The sequence below is a fragment of the Ceratotherium simum genome, chromosome 17 (assembly GCF_057802395.1).
Source record: "Ceratotherium simum simum isolate JZ-2026a chromosome 17, ASM5780239v1, whole genome shotgun sequence".
Lineage (NCBI taxonomy): Eukaryota > Metazoa > Chordata > Mammalia > Perissodactyla > Rhinocerotidae > Ceratotherium > Ceratotherium simum.
This window is the reverse complement of record NC_141916.1, coordinates 53,767,536-53,793,785: the sequence shown is the minus strand read 5'-3', so window position 1 is coordinate 53,793,785 and position 26,250 is coordinate 53,767,536. Positions and strand designations below refer to the sequence as shown.

Below are 26,250 nucleotides of genomic sequence, written 5' to 3'. Positions count from 1 at the left end.
GATTGGCCAGAGGCCCCATCGATCCTCGCCTGGCTGTGCTGACGTCATCCTGCAGTAGCGGGGATGGGGGAATGAGAGAGAGAGAGTGAGGACGCCGGGCTCTAGAGCGAACGAGGAGAAGCCACTGCAAGTCCCCCACCTCTGCCACCCAGGTTGGGGTCTGCCCAGGTTTGCTCTATGGGCTAGTGTGGGCTGCAGGCCCCTCTCTGTTTCTGCCCTGCTGCCCGCTGTCTTCCCTCTCCTCCTTGGGGAGCCCCTGCGTCCCTCCCCCAAGGTGGAATAAGCGGGCTCAAGGCTCCCAGGGGAGAGCGATCGCCTGGCCCTGCCCTTCCCCACACCACATCATGGCCCTTCTGCTGTTGCCCCTCTTGCTGGCCTCCCTCCTCCCCTGCAGCTCCTGTAACAAAGGTGAGTGAGGTGGGGGGTGGGGGCACTGAAATAGGGGTATCAGGCAGGGCGAGGAGGGGTAGGGTGGGCAGGAACTGTTGAGGCTCTCTGGCACATGACAGGTGTCAGGTTCTTCTGCCCATCCCCCTTCCCCTTCGTTTTTCTCAGACCTGACCCCTCTCCTCTCCCTCACATCCCCCTTGCCACATGCTCCTGTTTGGTCCATCTCTACCCATGTGCTTCTTTTCCTCCCATTTGGTCCCCATTCCCATCCTGGGATCTCTGTCTCCTTCTCCCCCAATTTCTCCCTGCTGGAGATAGCTCAGGTCTCAGAAGGACTTGCCCCCGAGGGGCGATATATGTCTCTGGGTGGTTCTCCGTTTTCACTGGGGTGTGCCCGCTCTCAGGGTGTGTGGCAGATCCATCTGGTTCATCTCCATCCCATCCTGGGGAGAAACTATTCCTTGCAGCTCAGCAATTCAGAGCACGTATGTTTTGGTGTGTTGTTCTGCATCCATACCCTTATGCCTGCATACAGCTGGGCTGTGGGTTACCAGAGCTGCCCTCTCTGGCAGATAGCAGATAAATTCAGCTGGGTGAGGCTGTGAGAGGGACCAAGAGGGAAGGAGGGAGAGAGGGGGTTGGGCTCAGGTAGGTGGAGAAAGGCAGGAAAGGGCAGAAGTGGGTTTGTGAGGGTGCTAAATGAGTGGTGAGAATGAGAAGGGAGATGAGGCGTGGGAGGGGGATAAGAAGGGGATGGAAAAGGGTAAAGGTGGAGGCAAAAGAAGAGAGAGAAATGAAAGGGAAATCAGGAAGAACAGGTGAGGAGAGGAAGAGGGGGAGAGTCAAAGAAGGAAGAGACAGGGAGCCCAGGAGTGAGTGAAAGGAGATGGACACAAGGAGAGAGTCGAGTGGGTGGCCGAGAGGAGAGGAGCAGGGAGACCAGGGAGAGGAGCAGGGTTGGAGGGGTGAGCTGTGGAGAGGGTGCCCAGTGCTGGCCTTGCTGTGTGCAGCCCCTCCATATTCGGGCTGTGGCTCCTCACCTCAATCTCTGACCTCAGCCCGGCTTCTTAGCCTTTTGCCACTTCCTGTGCTGCCTCTGAGCACCATCTTGTGGCTTTTTCCTCTGCCATTAGAGAGGGGGTTATGGTGGTCATCTGTAAGAGAGGGGCAGGCATTCAAATACCAAAGGCTTTTTGGGGTGTGGTTGGAAGAAAGAATGGAAGTCAGGATTTCTTGCTCAGTATGAGATACTGGGATGAGTTTCCTTTTGGTAACTCAGTTTCCCTCTGATGATACGTCTTTCTCTGCCAATGTCCTGCTGGTGGGCCATCATGAATGTGCTTTCGGAGCCTGGGGGTTGGCGTGATGGGATTATATAGAGCAAGCAGTGGAGGTTGGGATTGGGGGGTGATGTAGAAGGGGAAGGGAACATGCTGCGCCTTCCCCATAGCCCCTCAGCAGGCTAGTGGAAGATTGGTCCTGGGGAGGAGACACAAATGAGCCGAGTCTGGTAGGAGATGGTGAGATCTGGAGCTGAATGAGTCCCACATCCATCCTGGATTGGCTGCTTGTTGAAGGGAAGAGGGGTGGGGTAGGCAAGAATTAGGACTAAGACATAAGTCTGTATCAAATGTGGGATTCAGGGAGTGTGAGGTTTGGTGGCCTTGTGGGGGACATAGAAATGTTATGAGTAATGAGTGTGTTCTCTTGGGTGTTGGGGTGAGAAGCAGGGAGGGGATTTGTTTCTAGGCCAGTTCAATAATCCCTTAGGATGTCAGCTCTGCTGGATATGGTCATTTGGCATTGATTCCTCTGCTCCATCCCTGCCCCTCTGTCCTATATATTTCCTCTTCTCTCTTTTCTCCTCTCAACTCTGTAAGAATGGCCTTAGGTTGGGGCTTGGCTGGGAGTGCAGAGTGAAGCGATCAGGATTGAAATGGTGTTGTGGTGGTGGTGGAGAGGATAAACCATCAGGATCTCAGGAAACTTCTCGATCTTCCTCTTTTCCTAATCTCAACTCTGCCATTAATCTATCCCTTCCCTTTCCCAGGGCCTTCTGATGGCCCACCACTACTCCCTGGATCCCCAGTCTCTACTCTCCAACACCTGAAATCCCTAAAGAAAATTCTCCACCCTCTGACCATGTTTCCCGTGGGAGACAGTGGTCCCCCTCCCCGACAGGGCAGGCTGTTGTCATGGAAACTGTCTATCCTGCCATAGGAGAGGACTGTGATCTCCCACAGACCCTCTTTTTTTTTTTAAAATTAATTAATTAATTAATTAATTTTTTTCTTTTCTTTTTTTATTTTTTTTATTTATTGCAGTAACATTGGTTTATAACATTGTATAAATTTCAGGTGTACATCATTATACTTCTATTTCTGCATAGATTACATCATGTTCACCACCCAAATACCAATCACAACCCATCACCACACACATGTGCCCAATTATCCCTTTCGCCCTCCCCCCTCCCCCCTTCCCCTTTGGTAACCACCAATCCAATCTTCCCACAGAACCTCTGACTCCTTTAATAGCCGATTTCTTGTCCTCAGCCCTTCCTCCTGCAGGTGCTTCAGCAGGGGTGGAAAGGGTGCTGGTGCCGGTGGGTGTGGGTCAACAAGGGTTGGGTGGGAGTGGAGGGCCAGCTCACAAGTGCTTCCTCTCTTCTCACTGGGGGGTCAGCCAACAAGCACAAGCCTTGGATCGAGGCAGAATACCAGGGCATCGTCATGGAGAACGACAACACAGTCCTGCTGAACCCACCACTCTTCGCCTTGGACAAGGACGCCCCCCTGCGATATGCAGGTAATTGGGTTTGGGGCATGGCAAGGTGGGTATGACAGAGGGCAAGGGAAGAGAGAGGAGGTCCTGGGAGGAAGGGCAGTGAGGAAGTGGGGAAGAGGCCTTGGGAAAGCGGAAGAAGAAGCAGGCTCAAGGAGGAGAATGGGCTACATTGAAGAATTGTGGTTGAGTTAAGGGAACCAGGGAGAGGGACGTGGCCAGGCAGGGGTTAAATGCATCAAGATTTTGCTAGATCTCATAGCCAGTGGCTCTAAGAGGTTGCCCCTCAGGGAAGCTGGGATTGGAGCTGTATGTTTGATAACTACTGCTGTCATGTGTACAAGAGAAGGGACAGGGGTTTGGGAGGAGAGGTGAAGTGGGAACTCAAGGCAGGGAGGCTGAGGTTGGGAAGGAGATGCTGGAGGTGGTTGCAGGAGCCTCATCCCTCCGTCCCCACTCCGCAGGTGAGATCTGTGGCTTCCGGCTCCACGGGTCTGGGGTGCCCTTTGAGGCTGTGATCCTGGACAAGGCGACGGGCGAAGGGCTGATCCGGGCCAAGGAGCCAGTGGACTGTGAGGCCCAGAAGGAGCACACCTTCACCATCCAGGCCTATGACTGTGGCGAGGGGCCCGATGGGGCCAACACCAAGAAGTCCCACAAGTGAGGAAGCCCTTGTCCCTGTCCCCTGCTGCAGGGCCCTCCTCCCTCCTCCCAAGCTCCTCACCATCCTCTGTCCATGCCTCATAGACTAGCTATCCCCTCCCCTCTCTGTTCATAGGTTTAGAGACAGAGTCTTTGTCCTCCAGGAGCCTTCAGTCAAGGTGACAGAAACATACAGTAGAACTCAGTGGGATCTAATCCTGGTTCTGCCTCTTATGACCTTGGGCAACTTAGCCCTTTTGGATCTGTTTTTCCTTATCTGTCAAATGGGGATAATGATGATACCTACTTCTTTAGGTTGCCGTGAAGATGAAAGGAGATGGTTTGTGTAAAAAGTGTGCGCCACAGTGCCTGACACATAGGAAAAGGCACACTACATGGGAGTTACAATGATGAGGAGGAAGAAGATGAGCACACTGAGCACACATCCAGATCCCTTCCAACTGCCTCACCTGTCTATTTGTATTGTGCACCACGCTCACACACATAATGTGTACACGCACAGCTCCAGGTGAGGGTGGACAGGAGATGGCTATGGCATGAAAGAGGCTGGGGCCCAGGACACCTATGTCTGTTCCCAGCTAACTTCTCATTTGAGAACGGGAGAAAGATTGGCAGTCAGGATTCCAGGGCCACTAAGAGGCACTAGAGATAAACCAGTCCTTGTGACTCAGTTTCCCATTTGCAGACAGGACCCTTGCCTCTGGGCCCTGGGGGCCTGGATCTTGGCTAGGGGCGTGGCTTGGTACAAGAGGCTTAGCCCCAGCTCTGCTTGCCCCGTGGGTGCCTGAGTAGAGAGGGCCCACAGCTGACATGCACATTGCGCACACGTGCGCAGAAGGCTGCACTCATCTCACGTGTGCTATTCATGTCAGATGACTTATGGCTTTTGAACAAATGCCACTTCCCTTCCCACGGTTGGTTTTAATTTGGCTTTTACTCTGCATCTTCCTTTATTATCCCATCAGATCTGACTTGTGAAGGAATGACCTGCTGGACACAAAATCCTCTGCCTTACCCCTGGTTTTGGCACCCCAACCTATAGCATTCTGTACAGAAGTCATTGAATCAGCTGCTGGCGCCCCCTGGGATTGTTCCTTACCCCTTACATCAGTCACTGTTTCCCTCAAGGGCTCTCCCTCTTTTGGTGCCTGGGGCCCTGGGGGGCGGGGATGAGCATGCTGACTGCCCCAAGCTCAGGGACACACTGGCTCCCTCCTGCTCTGATTCCCTGTCTGGATTCCTACTTGTGCCTCTCCTCGAGTGTTGAGTATCGAGGCTGGCTGACTCTTCCTTGTCCCTCCTCCGCTCTGGCACGTGCAGGGCGACTGTGCATGTGCGGGTCAACGACGTGAATGAGTTTGCTCCGGTGTTTGTGGAGCGGCTGTACCGCGCTGCAGTGACCGAGGGGAAGCTGTATGACCGCATCCTGCGGGTGGAAGCCATCGATGGTGACTGTTCCCCCCAGTACAGCCAGATCTGCTATTATGAGATCCTCACACCCAACACCCCCTTCCTCATCGACAATGATGGTGAGTCCAGCCCCTGCCCACCCCAGCTGTCCAACCCTTGTGTTCCCACATCCCTCAGGTTACCCCAGGGCTGTGCTCTCTACTTCTCCTGCCCCTCAGATGCTCACTCCACACCCTCCATCCCAGATGTGGAGATTTTTTCCCAGATACCTTCTTTCCTGCTTCCTGCTGCCTAATTCACCTGTGCCCGATTAGCTCACGAGTCCTTCCCTTGCCTGCCTGGGCTTTCTCTAGTGCTTCTGACCCTCTCTGTCCTCCCCCACCTGAACCCCCACCCCAGGGAACATTGAGAACACAGAGAAGCTGCAATACAGTGGTGAGAGGCTCTACAAGTTTACAGTGACGGCTTATGACTGCGGGAAGAAGCGGGCGGCAGATGATGCCGAGGTGGAGATCCAGGTGAAGCCCACCTGTAAACCCAGCTGGCAAGGTGAGGAGCTCAGCTCTGTGACCCATCTTATGAATCATCTTTTACTTTGGTCTCCCATTTTGTCCCTCCTGACAATCATGGGGGCTTGGCTACGAGTCAGGGGAGGGATATTTGGGAGCAGGCTTGTAGCTGTCTACCCTGGCTGGCCATTTTCCTATGAGCTGAGACTGCCAGTGGACATGGCAAGAGCAGAATGGATAGGAGGGGCTGCCTTACCCTTCTCTCTCTCCACTGCCCTCTCTCTCTCACCCGTGCAGGCTGGAACAAAAGGATTGAATATGCACCAGGCGCCGGGAGCTTGGCTTTGTTCCCTGGTATCCGCCTGGAGACCTGTGATGAACCTCTCTGGAACATTCAGGCCACCATTGAGCTGCAGACCAGCCATGTGGCCAAGGGCTGTGACCGTGACAACTACTCAGAGCGGGCACTGCGGAAACTCTGTGGTGAGTGTGCCCTAACTCCCCAGGCCTGCCCCTTCCCACTCAGCCTCTGCCTGACCCTCCTCTGCCTCTTTCCTAAGAATCTGCCTTACATCTTCCCTTGTCCATCTACAGGTGTATATATCCACAGAGGTTGTGGCATGTTGTTAGCTGTTGTGGCCCCAAAAGCAAATAAATATGTCATTGGCAAAGATGCATAATTGTAGCATAAGACAGTCACCAGCTACATTGTGGAACAATGGTAGGGGGAGATGAAGAGTTGGAGAAGGAGTTGAGTCAATTGGAGAGCTGTTCCTACAAGAGAGGTCCATCCCTCTCTCATCTCTGAAAGGCCAGAAGAGGTGGTGAGACTAGCTGTAGTCTCCCATCAGTCTTCCCATCAGTCACTCTATCACTGCCTGCTTCCCATTTCCCCATCTGCTACTTCTCAGCTCTGACTCTCCTGCCTTGTGGGGCTCCTGCAGGTGCTGCCACTGGGGAGGTGGATCTGTTGCCCATGCCTGGCCCCAGTGCCAACTGGACGGCAGGACTCTCGGTGCACTACAGCCAGGACAGCAGCCTTATCTACTGGTTCAACGGCACCCAAGCTGTGCAGGTGCCCCTGGGTGGCACAGCTGGGCTGGGCTCTGGGCCCCAGGACAGCCTCAGTGACCATTTTACCCTGTCATTCTGGATGAAGCATGGTGTAACTCCCAACAAGGGCAAGAAGGAAGAGGAAACCATTGTGTGTAACACTGTCCAGAATGGTGAGCCTTCCTCAGGGCACTGGTCTGAGAATGGGGACACTGGCTTCTTGTCCTGCTCTGTCACTGGCCAGTCTGTTCCTGTGAATGGGCCATTTCTTCTCTCTCATTTGTAAGATGGCAGTGCTAGGTTTGATACTCCCTGAAACTCTGTGATTGACTCCCAACATGACGAGGTGAGAGCCTACTGCCCTCAGAGGGCACTGGGACTGCTCACTGCTGTTCTCATTTGCAGTTGCCCAGTCCCCCTGCATCCCACATGTAGTAGATTGCCCCCAAATCTGCTCCCATTAAAGCCCCTCCATTGCAATGGAAAAGGCTGGGTAATGGTCTGCCCCATTCTTTCTCTTCCATCACCATCCCAATCCGCCTCCCATAAGGGCTCGTTGGCTCCATCTGTAAGTACCCCTCCTCCCTCCACTGCAGTGGCACATCCTTCTAGGGAGGGCTCAGCTTTGACCTGCTCTTTCATTTCTGCAACTTATCTGAGCTCATTTCTGTTGACCTGAAAGGGATTGTCGCCCATGATGTTTGTATTAACCAAAGGACCAATAAAGATCTGGGTGGGAGCAGGCTGAACAGTGTCCCCCCTCAGCCAGCCAGATGCCTGAGAAGCCCTAGTTATCACCTGGACTGGAGTCCGTGTGTGTGTGTGTGTGTGTGTGTATGTGTGTCAGAGAGAGACTGAGAGAGAAAGGAGACGCTAGAGCATGCGGGAGTGAGAGAGCACCTGAGAGGATAAAGAGAATCCAGCATCCTCTCCCTCCTGGTGCTTTGAACATGTTCTTGCTTCAAGGCCAGTGTTTGACCCCCGTCCCCATTGTCTCCCCTCAGAGGACGGCTTCTCTCACTACTCACTGACCGTCCATGGCTGCAGAATTGCCTTCCTCTACTGGCCTCTGCTTGAGAGTGCCCGCCCAGTCAAGTTCCTCTGGAAGCTGGAGCAGGTGAGGCCGGTGCTAGGCTCCTGGGAAAGCTGGGTGATATAACTTACTTTCAGGGAAGGAGGGTGCTAGGGCAGGGGTTGGCATTTACTGGGTTGCCCTATGCCCCCTCTTTCATTCTCCTCTATCAGTTCCTGACCATTCTACCCCCAAGGCTTGTCTCCTGCAGAAAGCACTCCTGGACTAAAAGGAAATAGGAAAGAAATTACTACTAACATCAAACCCAACCAACCTTCTCTTTCCCCCTTGTTTTATTTCATTTCCTTTTTATCTAGAACCTTAACAGTACATATCGCTGACTCTCCAGCAGTGAGCATGTTGTAAGCGAAGACATGAGTAATTCTGAGGGACACAGACTGGCTTTGAGTCCTGCCAGGGGAACTTACTAGCCATGAAATCCTGGTCAATATGTTTAAACCCCTGTTTCTTTACCTATTAAATGGGGATAAGAAGGGTTCTATATCCCAGAGTTGTTGTAGGATGAAATGATGTAGTAGACCTTTACAGACTGAAAAGCAATCTATACATTTTAATTCTTACTATTATTATCCATGATTAGGAGGGATAAATAAAAATGGCCAAAAAAATGTAAAATCCTCTCTTGAGCCAACAATTGTAGCCTCTTCTTTATTCCTTCTCCAAGTGGACCACAGGGACCCGTGGGGATTAATTTGAGTTTCCATCTCCTGTTTTTCTTGCAAGTGGTGGAGAGACTGAGTAAGCAAATGGCTGAAAAAAGGCAGGAAGTGGAGGGGAAAGAAGGGGAAATGAAGGGCCTAGGAAATCCACAAACTGGATCATTGAAGGCTCTCTACAAAAGCTTTTGCTTTTTGTGGCATTCTTTTAAAGAGATAGTCTGCCATTTGCTGCTTCTTGATCTTCCCCCCACATTGCTAATATTGGTAACATTACTTTTTCTGTTTTTCTTTCGTTTAGTTTAATTTATTCAACAAATATTTATTAAATACCAATACCCTGTCATTGTGCTAGGTTCTGGAGATACAATGGAGTATAAGATGGAACAAAATCTTTGCCTTCATTGAGCTTACATTTTAGTTGGGGAGCTAGATTTTTAACAAGTAAGTAGACATACAAAAATGGTAAATTGTGATAAATACTCAGAAAGAATAAGCAAGGGACTGAGGTAGAGAATAGAGGGAGGCAAGGGGAGAGAAACTCACCTTAGATCAGATATTCAGGGAAGGCCTGACGGGCATGAAATGTAAACTTATCCTAAAGGATGAGAAATAGCTGTGGGAAGAGAGTATTCCAGGCAGTGGGAAAAGCAGATGCAGAGGCCCTGAGGCAGGAAAGAGCTCAGCATGTTCCAAGCATGGAAAGAGGGCCAGTGAAGTTAGAGTGCAGTGAATAAGGGGGAAGACTGGATTTGACATTGGAGAGATGGGCAGTGATCAGGTTGTACAGTGGACTTTGTCAGCTGGGGTTCATTTGGATTTTGTCCTATGAAAGATGGGAAGCCTTTTGAAGAGTTTAAAGCAGGGATGTGACCTGATCAGATTTACATTTTAAGAAGATGCCTTTGGCAACTATGGGAGGAATGTATTGGAGAGATATGACAGGGTAGGTATACAGATAAGACTGTTGCAACAGTACGTAGGTGAAAGGTTGAGGACTTGAGTGATGTGTGGCAATATAGATGGAGAGAACTGCATAGAAACCCACAGCTTTTACTTCTGTTTGGGCCTAGGATGGACAGTACCCACTGATGGATTGGATGTGCAGGATGAGAGAAAGAGAGCACCAAAGATGTCTCCTAGGTCATTCATTTGAGCAACTGGATGGGCGGTGGAGCGTTTATCCTGCCCAAGGGATTAGGAAGGGGTGTGGACTTCCATCTTACACACATGAAATTTGAGATGCCTGTGAGACATCCAAGTGGCGAGCATTCAAAGAAGAGTTCTGGGCTGAAGATGAAGATTTTGGGGTTATCAGCATAAATATGGTATCTGAACTTCTAGGAACAGATGTGGTAACCCCTAGGAAGAGAGTGTAGAGAGAAAAGGGGGGAGAGTCTAGGTTGAACCTTGAGGAATTCCAACATTTGGAAATTGATAAGGCAGAGAACTCTCTACCCCTCGTTCTTCTGACCATGCCTCAACCCATCTTGACTGAACCTGGAGAAACTGCAGAGGGAAGCATGTTTGTTTTAGTGATTCCTGCTGGCTTACAAACTTGGAGGTTCTAGTGCTATACACACATACATACAACATTTTGGGGGAAAAATTTATTCACAAAATAGTGTTACTTCTCTTAGAAATATTTATAGTTTTAACGATTTACCTGAAGAGTGGAATTTTAGGTACTAGGTTGGTGCTTCATAGATTCTGGGCAAGGATGTTACTCCTGGAGCTGGGTAGGCAGCAATTCACTAGTAAACCCTGTTGAACTGGGAATATGAGGGACTGTTTCCTGTCTCCCAGGAGAAGGGGCAGTGCCTTGCGTTAGTTCCCTGAAGATGAAGTAAGTGAGGGGTTCTTTCCCCTAGGTCTGCGACGATGAGTGGCACCACTATGCTTTGAACCTCGAGTTCCCCACAGTCACACTCTATGCTGACGGCATCTCCTTTGACCCTGCCCTCATCCATGACAATGGTCTCATCCACCCACCCCGGAGGGAACCTGCTCTCATGATTGGGGCCTGCTGGACTGGTAAGTCCCCCTGAACTTCTTAATGAAAACACAGAAGGTTGGAGCCTCCAGTGGCTTAGGATTGGTGAAGGAGCAAGGGTAGCCTGACCTTCATACATCCCCCTGCAGAAAGGTCTCCAGTGGAGGAGACCACAGCCCCCCATTACTCCCACGCATTCAGCTGATCATCACCTCTGACTTGGAGGAATTTCCTTCTCAGATATCACCAGAGTCTCTCTTTCTGTAACTTCAGCCAGTTCCCACTTTGTTCTATCATAATGATGGTTTCCACAGCCCAGTCCACTGCAGGAGGCCAGTAACCCTTCAGAGAGTCATCAGTCTTCTGATTTTTAAGCTATTTCTTTCATTTTTTCCTTCTGGGGGAGAGAGAGAGAGTGCGTGTTTGTGTGCGTGTGTGTGTGTGTGTGTGTGTCTTACCAGAACCCTTGTGTATCCTCAGCAATAAATTTGGGGGTTTGTCTATAACAGAGAGATTGAGACATGATAAAAGAAGGTTTGGGACTCAACCTAGAGGTTGGAAGTCCTACATGGGCAGGGACAGAGCAGGGAAGACCTCTTCTTCCTGTCTGTCCCCACAACCCTGAGCTCACTGCCACTTTTTTTCCCTCCAGAGGAGAAGAACAAAGAGAAAGAAAAGGGAGGAGACAACAGTACGGACACCACACAAGGTACTCTGTGTGTGAGACCTGGAGACCAGAGAGTTCTGGTCTGTTAACTTTCTGTTCCCTTTTCCACCCCCCCATCCTATCCAGCCTCACTATTTACTGCCTCACACGCCACCAGGGGGCAGAGCCTCCGAGAACCACAGCAGTGCAGGGTTTCCTCGGAGAGGTAAGGCCAGATGGAGCTTGGCGGGAGCCCGGGTGTCCTTTCCTGCCTACGGAATGAAGTAAAGGAGTTCTCTCGCTGGCTTTCCATGTAGCAGAACACAGGAGGCAGGAGCCAGTCACCTGGCAGGGAAGATCTGGGCATCTGTGAAGCTGGCACACATTCATCCTAGTCTCCTTGCATGCCCCCGTGAAGATGCCCTCTGCTGCAGGCTCCTCCTTTTCCTCGTTGTGCCTCTTTCCTCTCTTTGATTTTGCTTTCCTTCTGCCCTTTCTCCCTCTCCCGGAAGCTCTTCTCATTTCTGTTGCTTCTATTTTTCACCCTTCTTCTTCTCCTGGTTTTATTTTGTTCTCTCTCTCTGCCTTCTCCAGTCTCCCCCTTAGCCTCACTTCCCCCCCATCTCTCATCTCTCCTCTTTCCTTCTGTCAGTGTGCACCTTTCTCCTGTTCATTTTCTTTCTCAAGCCTTCTGCTCTTTCTCTCTTTTCCCTTTCTCTTAGTCCCCTCTCCTCGTTCCATTCCTCTTCTCCTCTCACCTCCTCTTACCTCCCGTCCACCCCTGTGTTCCTGCCCTAGGAGACCCCTTGCCGATCCACCACTACTTCCATGGCTACCTGGCTGGTTTCAGCGTGCGCTCAGGCCGCCTGGAGAGCCGTGAGGTCATCGAGTGCCTCTATGCATGTCGGGAGGGGCTGGACTATAGGGATTTCGAGAGCCTGGGCAAAGGCATGAAGGTATAGCCCCTTCCTCTAGCCCTCTCCTTCCGGGCATGCCCCCTGCCCACCACCCTTGCCCCACCTCTCTACCTCTGCTCCCTTCCTCTCCCGCCTCTGATCCTGCTCTCAGCTGTGTCTGTGTCTGGGGCCCAGGTCCACGTGAACCCCTCGCAGTCCCTGCTCACCCTGGAGGGGGATGATGTGGAGACCTTCAACCATGCCCTGCAGCATGTGGCTTACATGAACACTCTGCGCTTTGCCACGCCTGGCGTCAGGCCCCTGCGCCTCACCACTGCCGTCAAGTGAGTGTTGGGTGGGGCGGGCAAATCACAGAGCAGAGCCAGGCGGTGTCAGAACTCCTTGGCCTTAGACATCGCCTAGGGCTAGGCACACTTCCCTTGTTTTGTGGCTGGGGAGACTGCACCCCCAGAGAGGACAACAGACCTGCTCAATTGACATAGCTATGTTGGTAAAAGAGCCTGGACTAGACTCAGATTTCCCAACAACTGATTCATTACTCTTTCTACTAAGCTACATTTCCAGGATTTGGGGTTTTAATCTTCTCTGTGCTGATATGTAAAGTGGGACAGAGAGGGTACTGGGTTGGGAGCCTGGAGACTTGATGTTACTTCTTACTCAATACTGATTGCCTGGATGACCTTGGGCAAATAGATCTAGCTGTTTCACCTATTTTAATCTTGATTCATCAAACTCTTGCAAGGTCAAATAGGATGATCTCAGTCTGGGGGTTGGCAACCTATGGCCCCAAGGCCAAATCTGGTCTGCCACGTGTTTTTGTAAATAAAGTTTTATTAGGACACAGCCATGCCCATTCATTTGCATATTGTTTATGGCTGCTTTCCCACTGTGATGGCAGGGTTGAGTAATTGGGACAGAAACTGTAGGGCGCCTCAAAACTGAAAATACTTACTGACTGGCCCTTCATGGAAAAAGTTTGCTGACCTCTGAGTTCTAGGGGAATGATTCTGAATTCTTTAAAAGAAAGAGTGTAGATTACTTCAAGGTTTGAGTATATTAGGTGTTTAAAAATACAGATTGACTGAGAGGTAATGAAAGCTGATAGTTAAGAACACAGGGACTATTACTAGCTTTTTAGCTTTGAGCAAATGCTATAAAGCAGGAATAACAAAATCTAATTCATGGAATTGTTATGAGAACTACATGATATAATCCAGATCAAATGCCTAGCAGCATGCCTATTCTGCAAATGTTGGCCATTATTATATGAAGGCTTTTTCACCCCTTGTTATGGTTTATATGGCAGTTTTTAGGAGATACTGCCATCTAGTGGGTGAATTACACAATGTAGGAGTCAGGATTCGTGAGTACGTGTTCCCTTCTCCCCTACTCTGCCTCAGTTTCTCCATAAGCTATATGAAGATAAACATCTCTGATTTGTCCCTATCCTGGGAAGGGTGGATTTAGAGAGGCGAGGGCTCTGAGCCCTAGACAGTGACTGGGCATGATTATCAGGCCTCACAGTTAGAGCCGTGGAAGGCAGAGACCGGGCTTTTGGGAATGATGTGGTCATGGTGGAGAGCTGAAGGGCACAGGTAGATGAGGCCACGTGGGCAAGGATCAGAGCTGAGTATGCGCCCCACCATGTTCTAGTCAGGACTCTAGTTGTTAAAGGGCTGTTGTCATCCAGTTATGAAGGGCTTAATCTCTCAGAGACCAAGCAGTTGCCTCATCCTCCTCAGTCTGTCAGGACCACGTCAGAAGGGTAGGCTCTGTCTTTTGGCTTAGGTGGAGCGCTATGAGGGGTGTCTCACAGGGGGAGGAGTTGACATCCTTTCTGTTGACTGGCTCATCTGAACTCTTCCTGCCTCTTTCAGGCCCAGGGAAGAGGCTTGTCCAAGGGCTGGGAACCTGACTTTGGTCCTTTAGCAGAGAGAAGGGGCCTTGTTGTTTTCTTTATGAGGTTAAGGAAGAGACAGCTCTCATTTCTTCATTTTTAGGGCTTCATGTGGTTAGTGCTACCCTAATACTTCCTTGAGGTGGTGGGAGAAAATATAGAAGGGTGTGTGTGTGTGTGTGTGTGTGTGTGTGTGTGTGAGAAACAGGGAGAGACAGATACCTAGCAGCACCTCCCTTCCTCTGAGGCATATCCTTGCCATAGTCCATGTGGCTTCCCTAACTTCCAGTGTTTAGTTCTTGGACCTGTGTTTAAAGCCAGATTTATGTAACTGTTCAGTCAATGCAGGTTTTCCCTAAGGTTTTTTTGTGGTCTCTTTCTTGGAAAGCCCATCTACTCATGGCATTAACCCCTGAACAGATGGCTATGATGTCTTTTTCTTCAGCGTTGTCCTCTTTCCATAGCTCTTGAATTTCTACCTGCTCCCTATAACCTCTATCTAAATATTCTGCCAGCACCTCAAACAAATGAGCGAAAGCTGAAATAATGAACTTCAGTGCCCAAACTAGCTCCTCCCCCTGAATTCTCTATTTCTGTAGAGGTGTCTCTGTCCTTGCAATCTCCCGGGTTTAGACCTCTGAGTCATCTTGGATTCCTCCCTGTCTTTATCTCCCATGCCCCATCAGTTGCCAGGTCACCTAGATCCCACCTCTGTGCCAGGTGTCTGGAATCTGTCTCCTCTTTTTCTGTTTCTGCTATTGCGACTCCAGCCCAGGCTCTTGTTACCTCTCACCTGGCCTATTGCCATAGCCTCCTAACTAGCTGACCTATCTCTAGTGTTCTAATTGTGGTTTACCCTCCACCCTGAGACTAGGTTAGTGATCTTAAGTCAGAATTTTCATCCTCACACCTCCCTGATGAAGAAGACATCGATGGCTTCCTCTCGCCCACTGCACAAAAATTGTACTCAAAGCCCTCAACCATCTGGCCCGAGCCTTTCCTGCCTTGTGTTCCTCTACTCCCCTTAGTATTCTCCTCACCTTCTGCCTAGTGAAGTCCTACCCTCCTTCAAAGGCTAGCTCAATTGCTACTTTTCTTGATTATTCCTACCCTCCTTTGCCAGACACTCCATTCCCATCCTAGCCAGAAATAATCCCTCCCCCTCTGCACTCTCATGGGTTTTGTTTGTTCCACTCATGTGATGGTGACCATGTTTGCCCTTGTTTTAAGGGTTGTGTGCCACATCTAATATCTCCAGATCATTAGTCCCTTCAGGTCAGGGACAGCCCCCTCTTCCCCTTTGGGTCCCCTTTGGGTTGCTCACCGCAGTGGGAATGTCTGTTGGAGCCTGTGCTCCCAGGGTCAGCTGGGGTTGTTTCCCAAGAGGCTTTGATCTGGGCCTCTCTAAATGACAGTGCAGATTGTCTTAGGCCCCACTCCTTGTGGCAGCAAGTGATAGGCACTGATAACTTCAGGGGCTCTGAGCTCATCATATCTGTTGAGGTTGTACCTTCTCCTTTTTGCCTCCAGCAGTCAAGCTGGGCTTGCTCAGGAGCACTAATAACAGTCTTCTCAGCAAAATCATTTCAGTTAGCACAACCATATGGACATAGTCTTTGCTCCTGAATTACCAACTCCCTTGTGAAGACTGTTTGTGCAAGCGGGCACTCGTTTATAAATTTGACTGGTGCAAACCCAGGCCCCAAATTGTGGCTATGGTTTAGTGGAAAGATCGTGGACTTGGAATGAGAAGAGTGGGTTTAAGCCTTGATTGGGACACATATGTGTTGTGTGGCCAAGATGCTTGACCTAAGAGCCTTGGTTTTTTATCCCTATTCTGCAGGATTGAAATAAGGTTAAATGAAAAAAATATGGGCAAATGCTTCATAAACCAGCAAGTGCTATGAGAAAGTGAGGTGTCATTATTATTGATTGGCAAAGGATGGGGCTAGAGGTGATCCTGGGAGCATGTTCCTGAGCGGCTGTGCTGTTGGTTGGTCTGGCCTGGCTGAATGCTCTAGGGAGAGTTTGTCCTGGCACCAAGATCAGCGAGGATTCATGGGATGATCAGTGCAGGTCCAAGAAGTTCAGATTATCTCACCTACCAAAGTATGTTTCTTTGATATTGAAGGGAATGAATGGAAAACACACCAAGGAGGAGGACATCATTTGATAGGCACTCCCACCCCATCTCAACTCACTTTTGTTGTTGAATATTTTTTGGCACATATCTGCCAGATATTGTACTGAACACACTTTTTAATTTAAATCTCCTGGGTAAAGCACTGTGTATGTATATACATTTTTGTAAGTAAAGTTTGTAAAATAAAGTTTCATAGATGTTCCATAATCCTGGGGTAGGGCATTGGTGATGTGATCACCCCTCTAGGTCAGGGTTGCCTGACCTTCTGTGCCTGACTCTTTCCGGCAGTGGCATCTTCCCAGAAAAGAGTATCTTCCCCTCCAGCTTTGGTACTGGGGGGTGGTGGTGGTGCAGAAACACTATCCCCCTTTCCTCCTCTCACCCTCTCTGACATGGGGTGCTCTATTGTAGAGGTGGAGGGATAAAACAGAATATGCATTATAAGGGAGGGACTGTTGGGGTCAGAAGCTGCCTCTTTTCTCCCTTCTCATATAGGTGCTTCAGTGAAGAATCCTGTGTCTCCATCCCTGAAGTGGAGGGCTATGTGGTGGTACTTCAGCCTGATGCCCCCCAGATCCTGCTGAGTGGCACTGCTCATTTTGCCCGCCCAGCTGTGGACTTCGAGGGACCAGAGGGGATCCATTTGTTCCCCGATCTTCAAATCACTTGCTCCATTTCGCACCAAGTGGAGGCCAAAAAGGATGAGAGTTGGCAGGGCACAGGTAAGGATGACCGCAGGGAGTGATATCGTCCAGAGAAGGGAACCGTGTCTGGAACCAGAGTGAGGGAGGAAATCTGGGGCTGGACAAGAGAGAGACTTCATCCTGCATTTGCTTGACTAGAACCACTTACCATTAGGATGTAAACCCAGTAGGAGGCCCACGGGTGTAAGGAAATTGTTGGGTAATGATGTTATTGAAAATGATGCCAACTGCTCTCCGGGAAGACCTGGAAAGGGAGGAAGAATAGCTATGAGGTGGTCCCTTTAGCAATGACCCAGATCCTGACTCTGTCCCATCCAGTGACAGACACTCGCATGTCGGATGAGATCGTGCACAACCTGGACGGCTGTGAAATTTCTCTGGTGGGGGATGACCTAGACCCCGAGCGGGAAAGCCTGCTCTTGGATGTGGCATCCTTGCAGCAGCGAGGGCTGGAGCTCACCAACACGTCTGCCTACCTCACCATTGCCGGTCAGTGGGGCCTGAGAGCTTGTCCTCTTCCCCTTTCCCGCCTTGATCAAGTATCTGGGAAATCCAGAGGGTCCTCCTTCCAGGCCCAGGGATGTGGCCAAGTGCCATCTTGTACCTTCCTAACCTGGAAGATCCTCTGGCTTCCAGATTGTCCCTAGAGGAGGTGTGCCGGGGTTCAGGCTCCAAATGGTTCTTTCTCCCTGCTTCTGTCTACAGCGTGGCTCATCTCTACTCCTGGTTCCTCTTCTCCTTTGGCTCAGTCTTCTCTGACTAGCTTTCTAATTTTCCAGCTATTTGGTACCAGCCATCATCTCTGTCTCCCATCTCACTTATCTCATGTACACATCATAGCTTTAAGTCAAGTGCTCATCTCGTAGTGAATAGTGGTAATGATCTGGTAGCTTCCAAAGGACCTTTGGCTGCTCTTCTCTGAAGGACCCTCCGTAGGGGAAGATGGGAGAAGATGGGCATAACCAGTTCCCTCCTATTTCCGTTCCCTTCCAGAGCCTCACTGAGGACTTCTGTACTTTCCCCTCTCTCCATTTCCCTCCTGCTTGCCACCCCCCTTCTATCTTGCAGGGTGTCCTTCGTTCCTTCCCTCCATCGCTACTTGGAAGCTGCAGAGCTGTTAGGGAAGGGCAGAGCAGGAAATGGAGCCTAGGTAGCTCTATCCCAGTCAGTCAGAGCCAGGCGAGGGGTGGAGGGGAGCAACTCTTCTGACTGAGGTCACCCCCTGTTGAGGGGTGGGATGGGAGTCTGGAAGAGAGGGTCCTGCGCCAGTCTCTTCATTGGCCCCTGCACTGAGCTGCTTCCTCATCCCCCAGGGGTGGAGAGCATCACTGTGTATGAAGAGATCCTGAGGCAGGCTCGTTATCGGCTGCGACACGGAGCTGCTCTCTATGCCAGAAAATTCCGGCTTTCCTGCTCGGAAATGAATGGTCGTTACTCCAGCAATGAATTCATAGTGGAGGTACCTAGAGAGGCTCCTTCCTTCCACAGCTACCCCCACTGGCGAGGAGCCAGGGTGGAGTGGACTCAAACCGATAGTCGGTAGGAATGGAAGTTGCAGCCTGGAGGACTCCTGGGCCTGGCAGTGGGTAGAGGAGGAGGAGAAGCTGTGGGGCAGTGGTTAAAAGGTGGGTTCTAGAGAGGTGGGGTAGGACCTGGGAGAAGCACGTGCCCACTGAGCCTACCCTCTCCCCAGGTCAACGTCTTGCACAGCATGAACTGGGTTGCCCACCCCAGCCACGTGCTCAGCTCCCAGCAGTTCCTGCACCGTGGTCATCAGCCACCCCCTGAAATGGCTGGACACAGCCTGGCCAGCTCCCACCGAAACTCCAGTACGTAAGGCTGCATGGGGCAGGCAGGGAGGGCCGGGTGGCAGGGAGTGGGCCGGGTGCAGGCATCTTCCCCCTCCAACACGAGGAAGGGAGGACAGGGCTGGAGCAGTGTGGCCTATTCCCTGTGGTTCCTGACTTAACTGACGGCTGTGCTCCAGTCCCTTTGTCCCCCTGGAGCGTTTAACTCTGCCTCTTGAAGGAGGCGAGCCTGTGTCACTGCAGGGGCACTCGTGCTTGGAATCATAACGTCAGTGTGGGGTTTAGGCACCTTTGTTTTCCTGCTGCCCTCCCCAGCAGTATCAAATTAGCCCTGGACCTAGGGATCCTCTGTAGTGAAGCTATCAAGTATTTATTAAGCACCTACTGTGTACTAGCACTGTCCTAAAGTGCTATTAGGAATATGAAAGAATTATAGGATAGATACAGTCCCTGTCCTCAAGGAGAACATTGGTGCTGTTACGTGTATAATTATGTGCTATCTATAAAGTCCTAAGACTTTTTATAACAATATATGCAAATATGCAAAGTATTACATCCAGGAGAGTTGCCCTTCAAAGCAGTGTCGTTCCCTGGCTGTAGTCCTTTACCAGGGATGCAACTTTTTAATTCCCAATTTCAGAGTTGCTAAATTGTGGAAAAACTAGAAATTACAAGTATAAAGAAGAAAAATCAGCCATGATTCCATCACAGAGAGGAAACCATTGTCAATATGATATATTATGTTCCAGTTTTTTTCTTTTTACAAAGTTGGGATAAAATTGTTTTGTAACCTCATATTTACACCTAATATTATAAAATGAGTCTTCTTTCACATTATTAAAAACTGCCAAATGACTCTGATGTTGCTGACAATTATTTTTGGAATCCCTTTTTAGAATTGCTTTCAAAGCCAATTTACGAGAGGCGTTTATGTTTGTCGTTTTTTAGATACACCCTGCCCTTGGCCCAGTTCAGTGTTACCCAACTTCATCATCCACTTTTGTCAGAGTTGGCTCTGGATATCATTTTAAGTTTTTACACATAAAACCTACTCTCAAAGGGCGCAGATTTGTCACTTTTGAAAAAAGTCAAAAGGTGTTTCACAGGCTCTGAAGGCAATTCCCTAAGGAGTTCCAAGAATGCTTTCCTGGAAGAAGCTCATGGTCACTGAACACTACCCCGGAAGTACAGCCCTCATTCAATACATGTAATAATAAGAAGAGCGAGCACATTAGGGTATGCCAGGCACCACGCTCATGGGCCTTTACACATATTAACTCATTTAGTCATTACAAACAACAAATGAAATAGGTGCTAGAATTATCCCCTGTGAAGGCAAGGAAATGGAGGTCCAGAGAGGTTATGTACTTTATCCAGGATCACACAGCTAGAAAGTGGTGGAGCCAGGGGCCAGCCCTGTGGTGTAGTGGTTAAGTGCGTCCACTCCGCTTTGGCGGTCTGGGGTTTGCAGGTTCAGATCCCGGGCGCGCATTGATGCAGCGCTGCTCAGGCCATGCTGTGGCAGCGTCCCATATAAAGTAGAGGAGGATGGGCACAGATGTTATCCCAGGGCCAGTCTTCCTCAGCAAGAAGAGGAGGATTGGGAACAGATGTTAGCTCAGGGCTGATCTTCCTTACCAAAAAAAAAAAAAGAAAAAACGTGGTGGAGCCAGAATTCCAGACCCTGTGCAATAACACTGCCCTCCACACCCTCTCCATTGATGTTTGATGCTTTTTTTTCCTAGTCATTACTTTACAGTTGCACCTAATTTGTGGGAGCTCCCAAGGGCTTCCCAGGGCTTCTTTGACTGAGGCTAGCTCCCTGATGCCCCCAGATTCAGTCTGGTGTCCTCTCCTTGGGCAGTGGCCACCACTTTGTATTTCCTTTTCCCTGGGACTGGCTCCCTTCTTCTTGCTCCCTCTGAAAACAACTGCAGAGGCCTTTCTGAGTGTTTTACTGTGCTTCAGTCAGCAGTGGTGAGGAGGGAATATAAGGCATAACCAAGCTGCAAAGGTTCCAAGAAGCTTCACACAATCTTTAGAGATGGATGAGCAAATCAATAATCCTGTTTTTGTTAAACAGACCCTTGGGGCCAGCTCTTTTTTTCCTCATGATTCCCTAGCTCTTTCTCCAGTTCCTTCCCTGGGAATCATCCCACTCAACCTTGTCTGGGTTGGCCTGGGTCCTGCTACTCAGATTAGGCTCAAGGTAGGTCCAGGTTGGCATTGCTGCTGGGCCTAGTGAGATTCTCAGTCCTTGTTTTCTCTGGTATGGGGTCCCACGAGAGGGAATCCCAGTTCTAACTCCCCCAGAGCTTCCTCTCCTTCCCGCTCAGCTACCCAGCACTGACTGGCCTGACATTTCACACCCCTCATCCCTCGCAGCTGCCTGGGGGTGGTCCGGGGTTTGTAAGTTCTGCCCTTGCTTCACCTCCCCAGAGTAAAGCCCAGCCTCCCCTCCACTGCTGTGAGCTGATGTCCAGGCCAACTAAGCTTGCTCTGAGATTCCAACTGAGAGTGCCAGCCTCCTTTTGCTTGTCCCCTCATTTTGGCCTGAGTAGGGTGTGGAGTTCATAGTTCGCCTGAGGTTGTTGGCGGTTGACATCTCTTCAGCTTACCAGGAGATCCACTTGATAAAAACCATTCCATATGCCTTTCTGACTCTTCGAGGTGTTCCTTCCCCTCCCAACCCCAAGAGTGGTGTTACAGGATTATGGCATTGCAATTTCAAATTACTCTAATCATGCAGTAGCAGTAAGAGAGATAATTCCCTCCAACAGGAGAGGATTCATTTCTCTGAAGCTTCTAAGTGCACCAGAAAAGAGAGAGCAGTGTGAACTGGTGCAGCCAGGGAAGGTTTTGTGGCTCATGTACAGTTTGAGCTTTGACCTTGAAGGATAGAAGGGTTTTTGGATGAGCATGAGAGAGAATGAGAGTTTGAGAATTGGGGGTGGGTGGTTGGTTTGGGGTGTTTATGGTTAGGGAGAATGAGGTTATCTGAGAAAGGTGAGCTGAGATGATGAAGACAATATTTATCCAGTCTTCCCAAACTTGGACGCACATCAGAATCACCTGAACAGCTGTAAAGATGCTTGGTGCCCAGGTTACACCCCATACCAGTTAAATCAGAATGTCTGGGGGTGGGAGCCAGGCATCAGTGGTTTTTAAGGACCCTTAGGTGATTCCAATGTGCAGCAAAGTTTGGGAACCATTTCCCTACTTTGTTTCCTACAAGTCTCTGAGGCTTTGCAGAAAGACCTACAATGCAATAGGATAAAAATAGACAATGAATTAGGAAGTGAGGAGAAAAGGACAGTGATGAACGAAGAATGAAAGGAAGCCAGGGAACAAAGTCAGTTCATAAAATACATCCTAGCAGGTGCTGTGCGGTTGCTAGAGTGGGCCAGACTTGTGACTCTGAGATAAAGCTGTTATGAAAGGCATATGATAGGAGCCACCAGTATTTCAAAAGAAGCCCTAAGCTTGAGAGCAGCAAGAAGTTTCCCCTGAGGCTCTTCATAGAGAGGCACCATGCAGGGCTGTGGGCAGGGCTGTTGACAATGTCCTCACAATCAGATGGAGCCAGGAGTTCACATGGGCCGTTTGCTAAAAACCCCCTCATGTTGGCTCTGGAGGTCATTCAACGCCAGAATTAGCTGCTTGGCTCTAAAGCAGCAAGAAAGGTTGACTGTACTTCTTACACTCTTGATTTTTGTCTGTAGCTAATTTAAAAATCCTGCCATCTCCCTGGCCTCTTGGCTCATTGTAAACTGATTAACCATACTTGTTTGCCTACAGAGGGAATGGCTGCATTTTGTCTTTCCTGAGGTCATTTCTTACTCCTGGCAATCAACTTGTCATTTCCTCACCAGGCCAGGGGCTCAGAGGGACAAATGCATTCAATTAAGGCACAAACCAGAACCGTTGGCTTGTCCTCATCAACCTGCCCCTAGAGCAGGTTCACCTGCTTTGGCCTCCACTCTGAGGGGGGTCTCCACTCCTTCTAGAGCCTGGGCTTAGTCACAGGGGCCATCTGCTGGTAGGGTCGCTGCCCCTGGATCTTGCCCATTGACATGGAGATCTGGGAGGGACTGTTTCCTGCAGATGGGTGGAAAGGGCAGCTTGTTGCCCTCTTCCCTCCTCCCCCATCCCAAGGTAGTTGAGAAATGCTGATCCAGCAGGCCCATCTCTGCCCTGGAACCAGTGCCCAGGGAGCCTGCCTGGCCTGCTCAGCAGAGTCAGCAATCATTGGCAAGTGGCCCCAAGTGGGCTATGGGTCGGGTCAGGCCAGGGACCAACTTGGCAGAGAGCCATCAGGGAGCCTCAGGGAGGTGTGAGGCTAGTGTACCTGCTCAGGCAGGGCATTCTCCACACACCTGGCTGGCCCTGGAGTGTGTGGCAGCGTGTGTGTGCTAGCTGCTGGAGAGGAGGGGTATGCAGCAAGGTGTGTGGGGGGCTCCTGTGCCGTGTGCTTCTCTGTGCTGTGCTCTGTCTCGTGACATGTGAGTCTTAGAGGCTGTGGGTAAATTTGGGATTGGGAGATACATATGTGGGCTGGAACGTAATGTGTGTGCGTGTGGGACACATAACATGTAGTAGTCCCTCAGCAACGAGCCTGCCCAGAGTCTGGGCCTCCTGGGGCCTCTGTGGGTGGGTGAGCTGCTGTGCATACAAACAGTGGGCAGGGCTGTACACCCATGTGGGGTGTAGTGACCCAGCTGCCTATGAGGGCTCTGGGCCTGAGGGCACGTGTGTGGGGTCTCTACCTCCACCTGCTGTCCCTGGGGCTCTGGTCTCTCCTCCTGCTTCTCCGAGTGCTGTGTGTGTGTGTGCAGAAGGTGGGCAGGGCTGTGCTCATGGCTGCTTGCTCTGTGGCCCTCGTGGCCCATGTCTTCGGTGTGTATGTCTTCCTTCAGGGGGTTGCCTGGTCTGCCCAGCTGGCAGGCAGCTGGGTGATGCTGCACATATGGCTCTGCAGTGCCTTGCTGGAGACCCTCAGAGGCATCCCTTTGATCCTGCTGTGTGAGCGGGCCACCAAGTGGCTGGTGCAGGCAGGTGTGCAGGCCGGCAGAGGCCTGGCTTGGCTGCAGGGTGTAGCAACCTTTGCCCAGCTGTGTGCCCGTGTGTTCTTCCTGGGCATGTTCCTGTGCATGCACACCTGCTTTGCCGCCATCAGCTCTAAGGTCTGCGTGAGAGTGCACATGCCCTCCTGCGTCTCAGTGCGCTTCAGGGTCCGTGCACCTCTGAACCTGGGCATCAGAATGAGGCTGCAGGACCAGAGGCATGACAGGGCCACGGGGGAGGTGGGTATACGTCAGGGGGAGATTTGGGAGGAGCAGAAGCCCCAGACATCCAGGAGACCCAGGCCCCCAAGGAGAAGAGAGGTGTCACGGAGCAGGAGAGAGCTCCGTCCAGGTGGGTAAGTGAAGGGGCTGCTCCTTGCCCCTTGGACTTGTACCCCAGCCTGGGGTGCCAGCACCTTCTCCTGGCAGCCAGGGCAGACTTGGGGCCTGCTTCTCCTCTTATGATGCAGGAGGGCATTTCCTCCTCCTGCACCATCAAGCCCGTGTGGCTGCCTCTCTTTTTCCCCCACTGGGCACTGGGCTCTCCTTCCTAGGCTAAGCGGTCCCAGGGGAAGGCACAGGCAGAATGACCTGGGCAGGCTCCGATCCTTGCCCTCTGTCTGCTGAGAACAGGGCTGCTCACAACAGGGTTGGGCTGGGAACCCTTCTCCTCCCACTGCCCGCCTCCCTTTGCACACCTCCCTCCCTCTGTCACTCCATCCCTTTGGCCTAGCAGCAGCCCCTTTCGTGTCCTCTTCCCCTGCAGTCTCCTCCTCTTCCCTGTGGGGCTCTGTTTCTCCTCCAGCTTCTACAGGGTAGTCCCCTCTTCTGGGCCATCCTGGATCCTATCTTCTCCTCCATGCAGACTCCCTCTGCCCAGGTCCCTCCCCTGTTCCTCCCTGTGTGAGTCCGCTCAGGTGTGCCTGAGCACCATCTCCTCACCACACACTCTCCCCACAGTGGTCCCGAGTGCAGCGACCCTCATCATTGTGGTGTGTGTGGGCTTCCTGGTGCTCATGGTCATCCTGGGCCTTGTTCGCATCCACTCCCTTCACCGCCGCGTCTCGGGGGCCGGCGGGCCCCCAGGGGCCTCCAGTGACCCCAAGGACCCTGACCTCTTCTGGGATGACTCAGCTCTCACCATTATTGTGAACCCCATGGAGGTGAGTGGCCCTGGGGAATGGGGAGGTCTACAGAGTCAAGATTCCACTGGAGCAACACAGCAAAGACTCCTAATGAGCAGCCGGGCCCTGGGCAAAAAGCCCTAAGTAGAGCTGCCATGAGCAGGAAGGAGAAAGGTTGGGAAGAGCAAGAGGAGCAAGAGGTGGGAAGGGGGGTAAGGGGACTGAGGGAGGTGTGGCCCTGGGAGGAGAGGCTCAGGGTGTGTGCAGGCTGCTGAGCCCTTCTCCTCCCTGCTCCTCTTCTCCAGTCCTACCAGAACCGGCAGTCCTGCGTGGCGGGGGCTGCTGGTGGCCAGCAGGAGGACGAGGACAGCAGTGACTCAGAGGCCGCCGACTCCCCCAGCAGTGACGAGAGACGCATCATTGAGACCCCCCCACACCGCTACTAAGGCCTACACCCCTCTTCAAACAGAGAGAGTTTTGCCCTGGTGAGATAGAGACACCCAGAAAAGTGAGGACATTCTGAGAGAAGAGAGACCAAGAGGGGGAGAGCTCTTCAGAATGAGTTGTCCTTTAATCTCAAAATCCCGGTGGGCGCCACTGGAGTCCGCCCCACCCCTCCTCCTCCACCTCTGGGCTCTTCTTATTCTGGTGTGGGAGACTGTGGCTGCCTTTTCTGCCCCTGATGGCAGCCACCCCCTTAGCTCACCCTTGTCTCTGTCTCTCCCCCACCAGCTGTGCGCTGTGCTGGGTGGAGTGTCAGTAGCATTGGTGGGGGCCAGGGGTGGGATTGAAGGAATCTCTGTGCTCTGCCCTTCCCTACTCTCCTGTCCATGGAGGCCTTTCTCCCCCAGGCTCCCTCAGCTGGGCCTTCCTTGCTTCTCTTATGATCCCCTTACCTCTCTTTCCATTTCACTCTGGGGATCCCTGCTTCTTCACCTTGCCCGCTTCCTTCCTTTTCTGTCCTCTTTCCCTCCTATCCTTACCTGAGGTCCTACAGCCCCTGCCTCTTCCTACATGACCTGGTTGTGGCTAGGTTGAGGGGGTGGGAGGGGGAGCGGGGTCTCGGGTGTATTATATATAATGTATATTTTTTCATGTTGTCATGTGAGCGCAGCCCCTGTGTTCCGTGTGCAGCTCACAGCCTTGCGTGTGTGCGCGTGTGGCATCGTCAAGTCCTGGGGTGGGGGTAGGGGGATGGGTGTGGTAGGGAGGAGACACACCCTTGGCTTTTCAAATAAAACAACCAGAAAAAGCTCCTTGAGCTGCCTCCTGCCTGCCTGATCCTGTGTGGGTGCTGTGTGGGTGGCAGGCTCTCAGGTCTCAGGCCCCATTCGGGTCTCTGAGCAGGGCGGAGGTGAGGGGACAGGGCTGGTTGTCCTGGGTGCCGTCACCAGGTA

At 51.4% G+C, this 26,250-nt stretch overlaps 1 protein-coding gene across 2 annotated transcripts; it reads left to right on the top strand.

Moving 5' to 3' along the window:
- Nucleotides 1-25,900, top strand: CLSTN3 (calsyntenin 3). Of its 2 annotated transcripts, none has more exons than XM_087442815.1 (18): nt 1-152; nt 3,076-3,198; nt 3,639-3,834; nt 5,158-5,366; nt 5,647-5,796; nt 6,054-6,239; nt 6,701-6,982; nt 7,814-7,926; nt 10,430-10,592; nt 11,204-11,260; nt 11,996-12,153; nt 12,289-12,437; nt 16,650-16,876; nt 17,177-17,347; nt 18,172-18,317; nt 18,552-18,687; nt 24,690-24,892; nt 25,159-25,900. In XM_087442815.1, exons 2-18 carry the CDS (start codon nt 3,123-3,125, stop codon nt 25,297-25,299), a joined length of 2,763 nt encoding a protein of 920 aa, XP_087298941.1. In that variant the 5' UTR covers nt 1-152; nt 3,076-3,122; the 3' UTR covers nt 25,300-25,900. The 2 variants fall into 2 exon arrangements, with proteins under 2 accessions (XP_087298941.1, XP_004438734.1); XM_004438677.3 differs by having other exon boundaries at nt 1-408.
- Nucleotides 25,901-26,250: the final 350 nt, after the last annotated feature.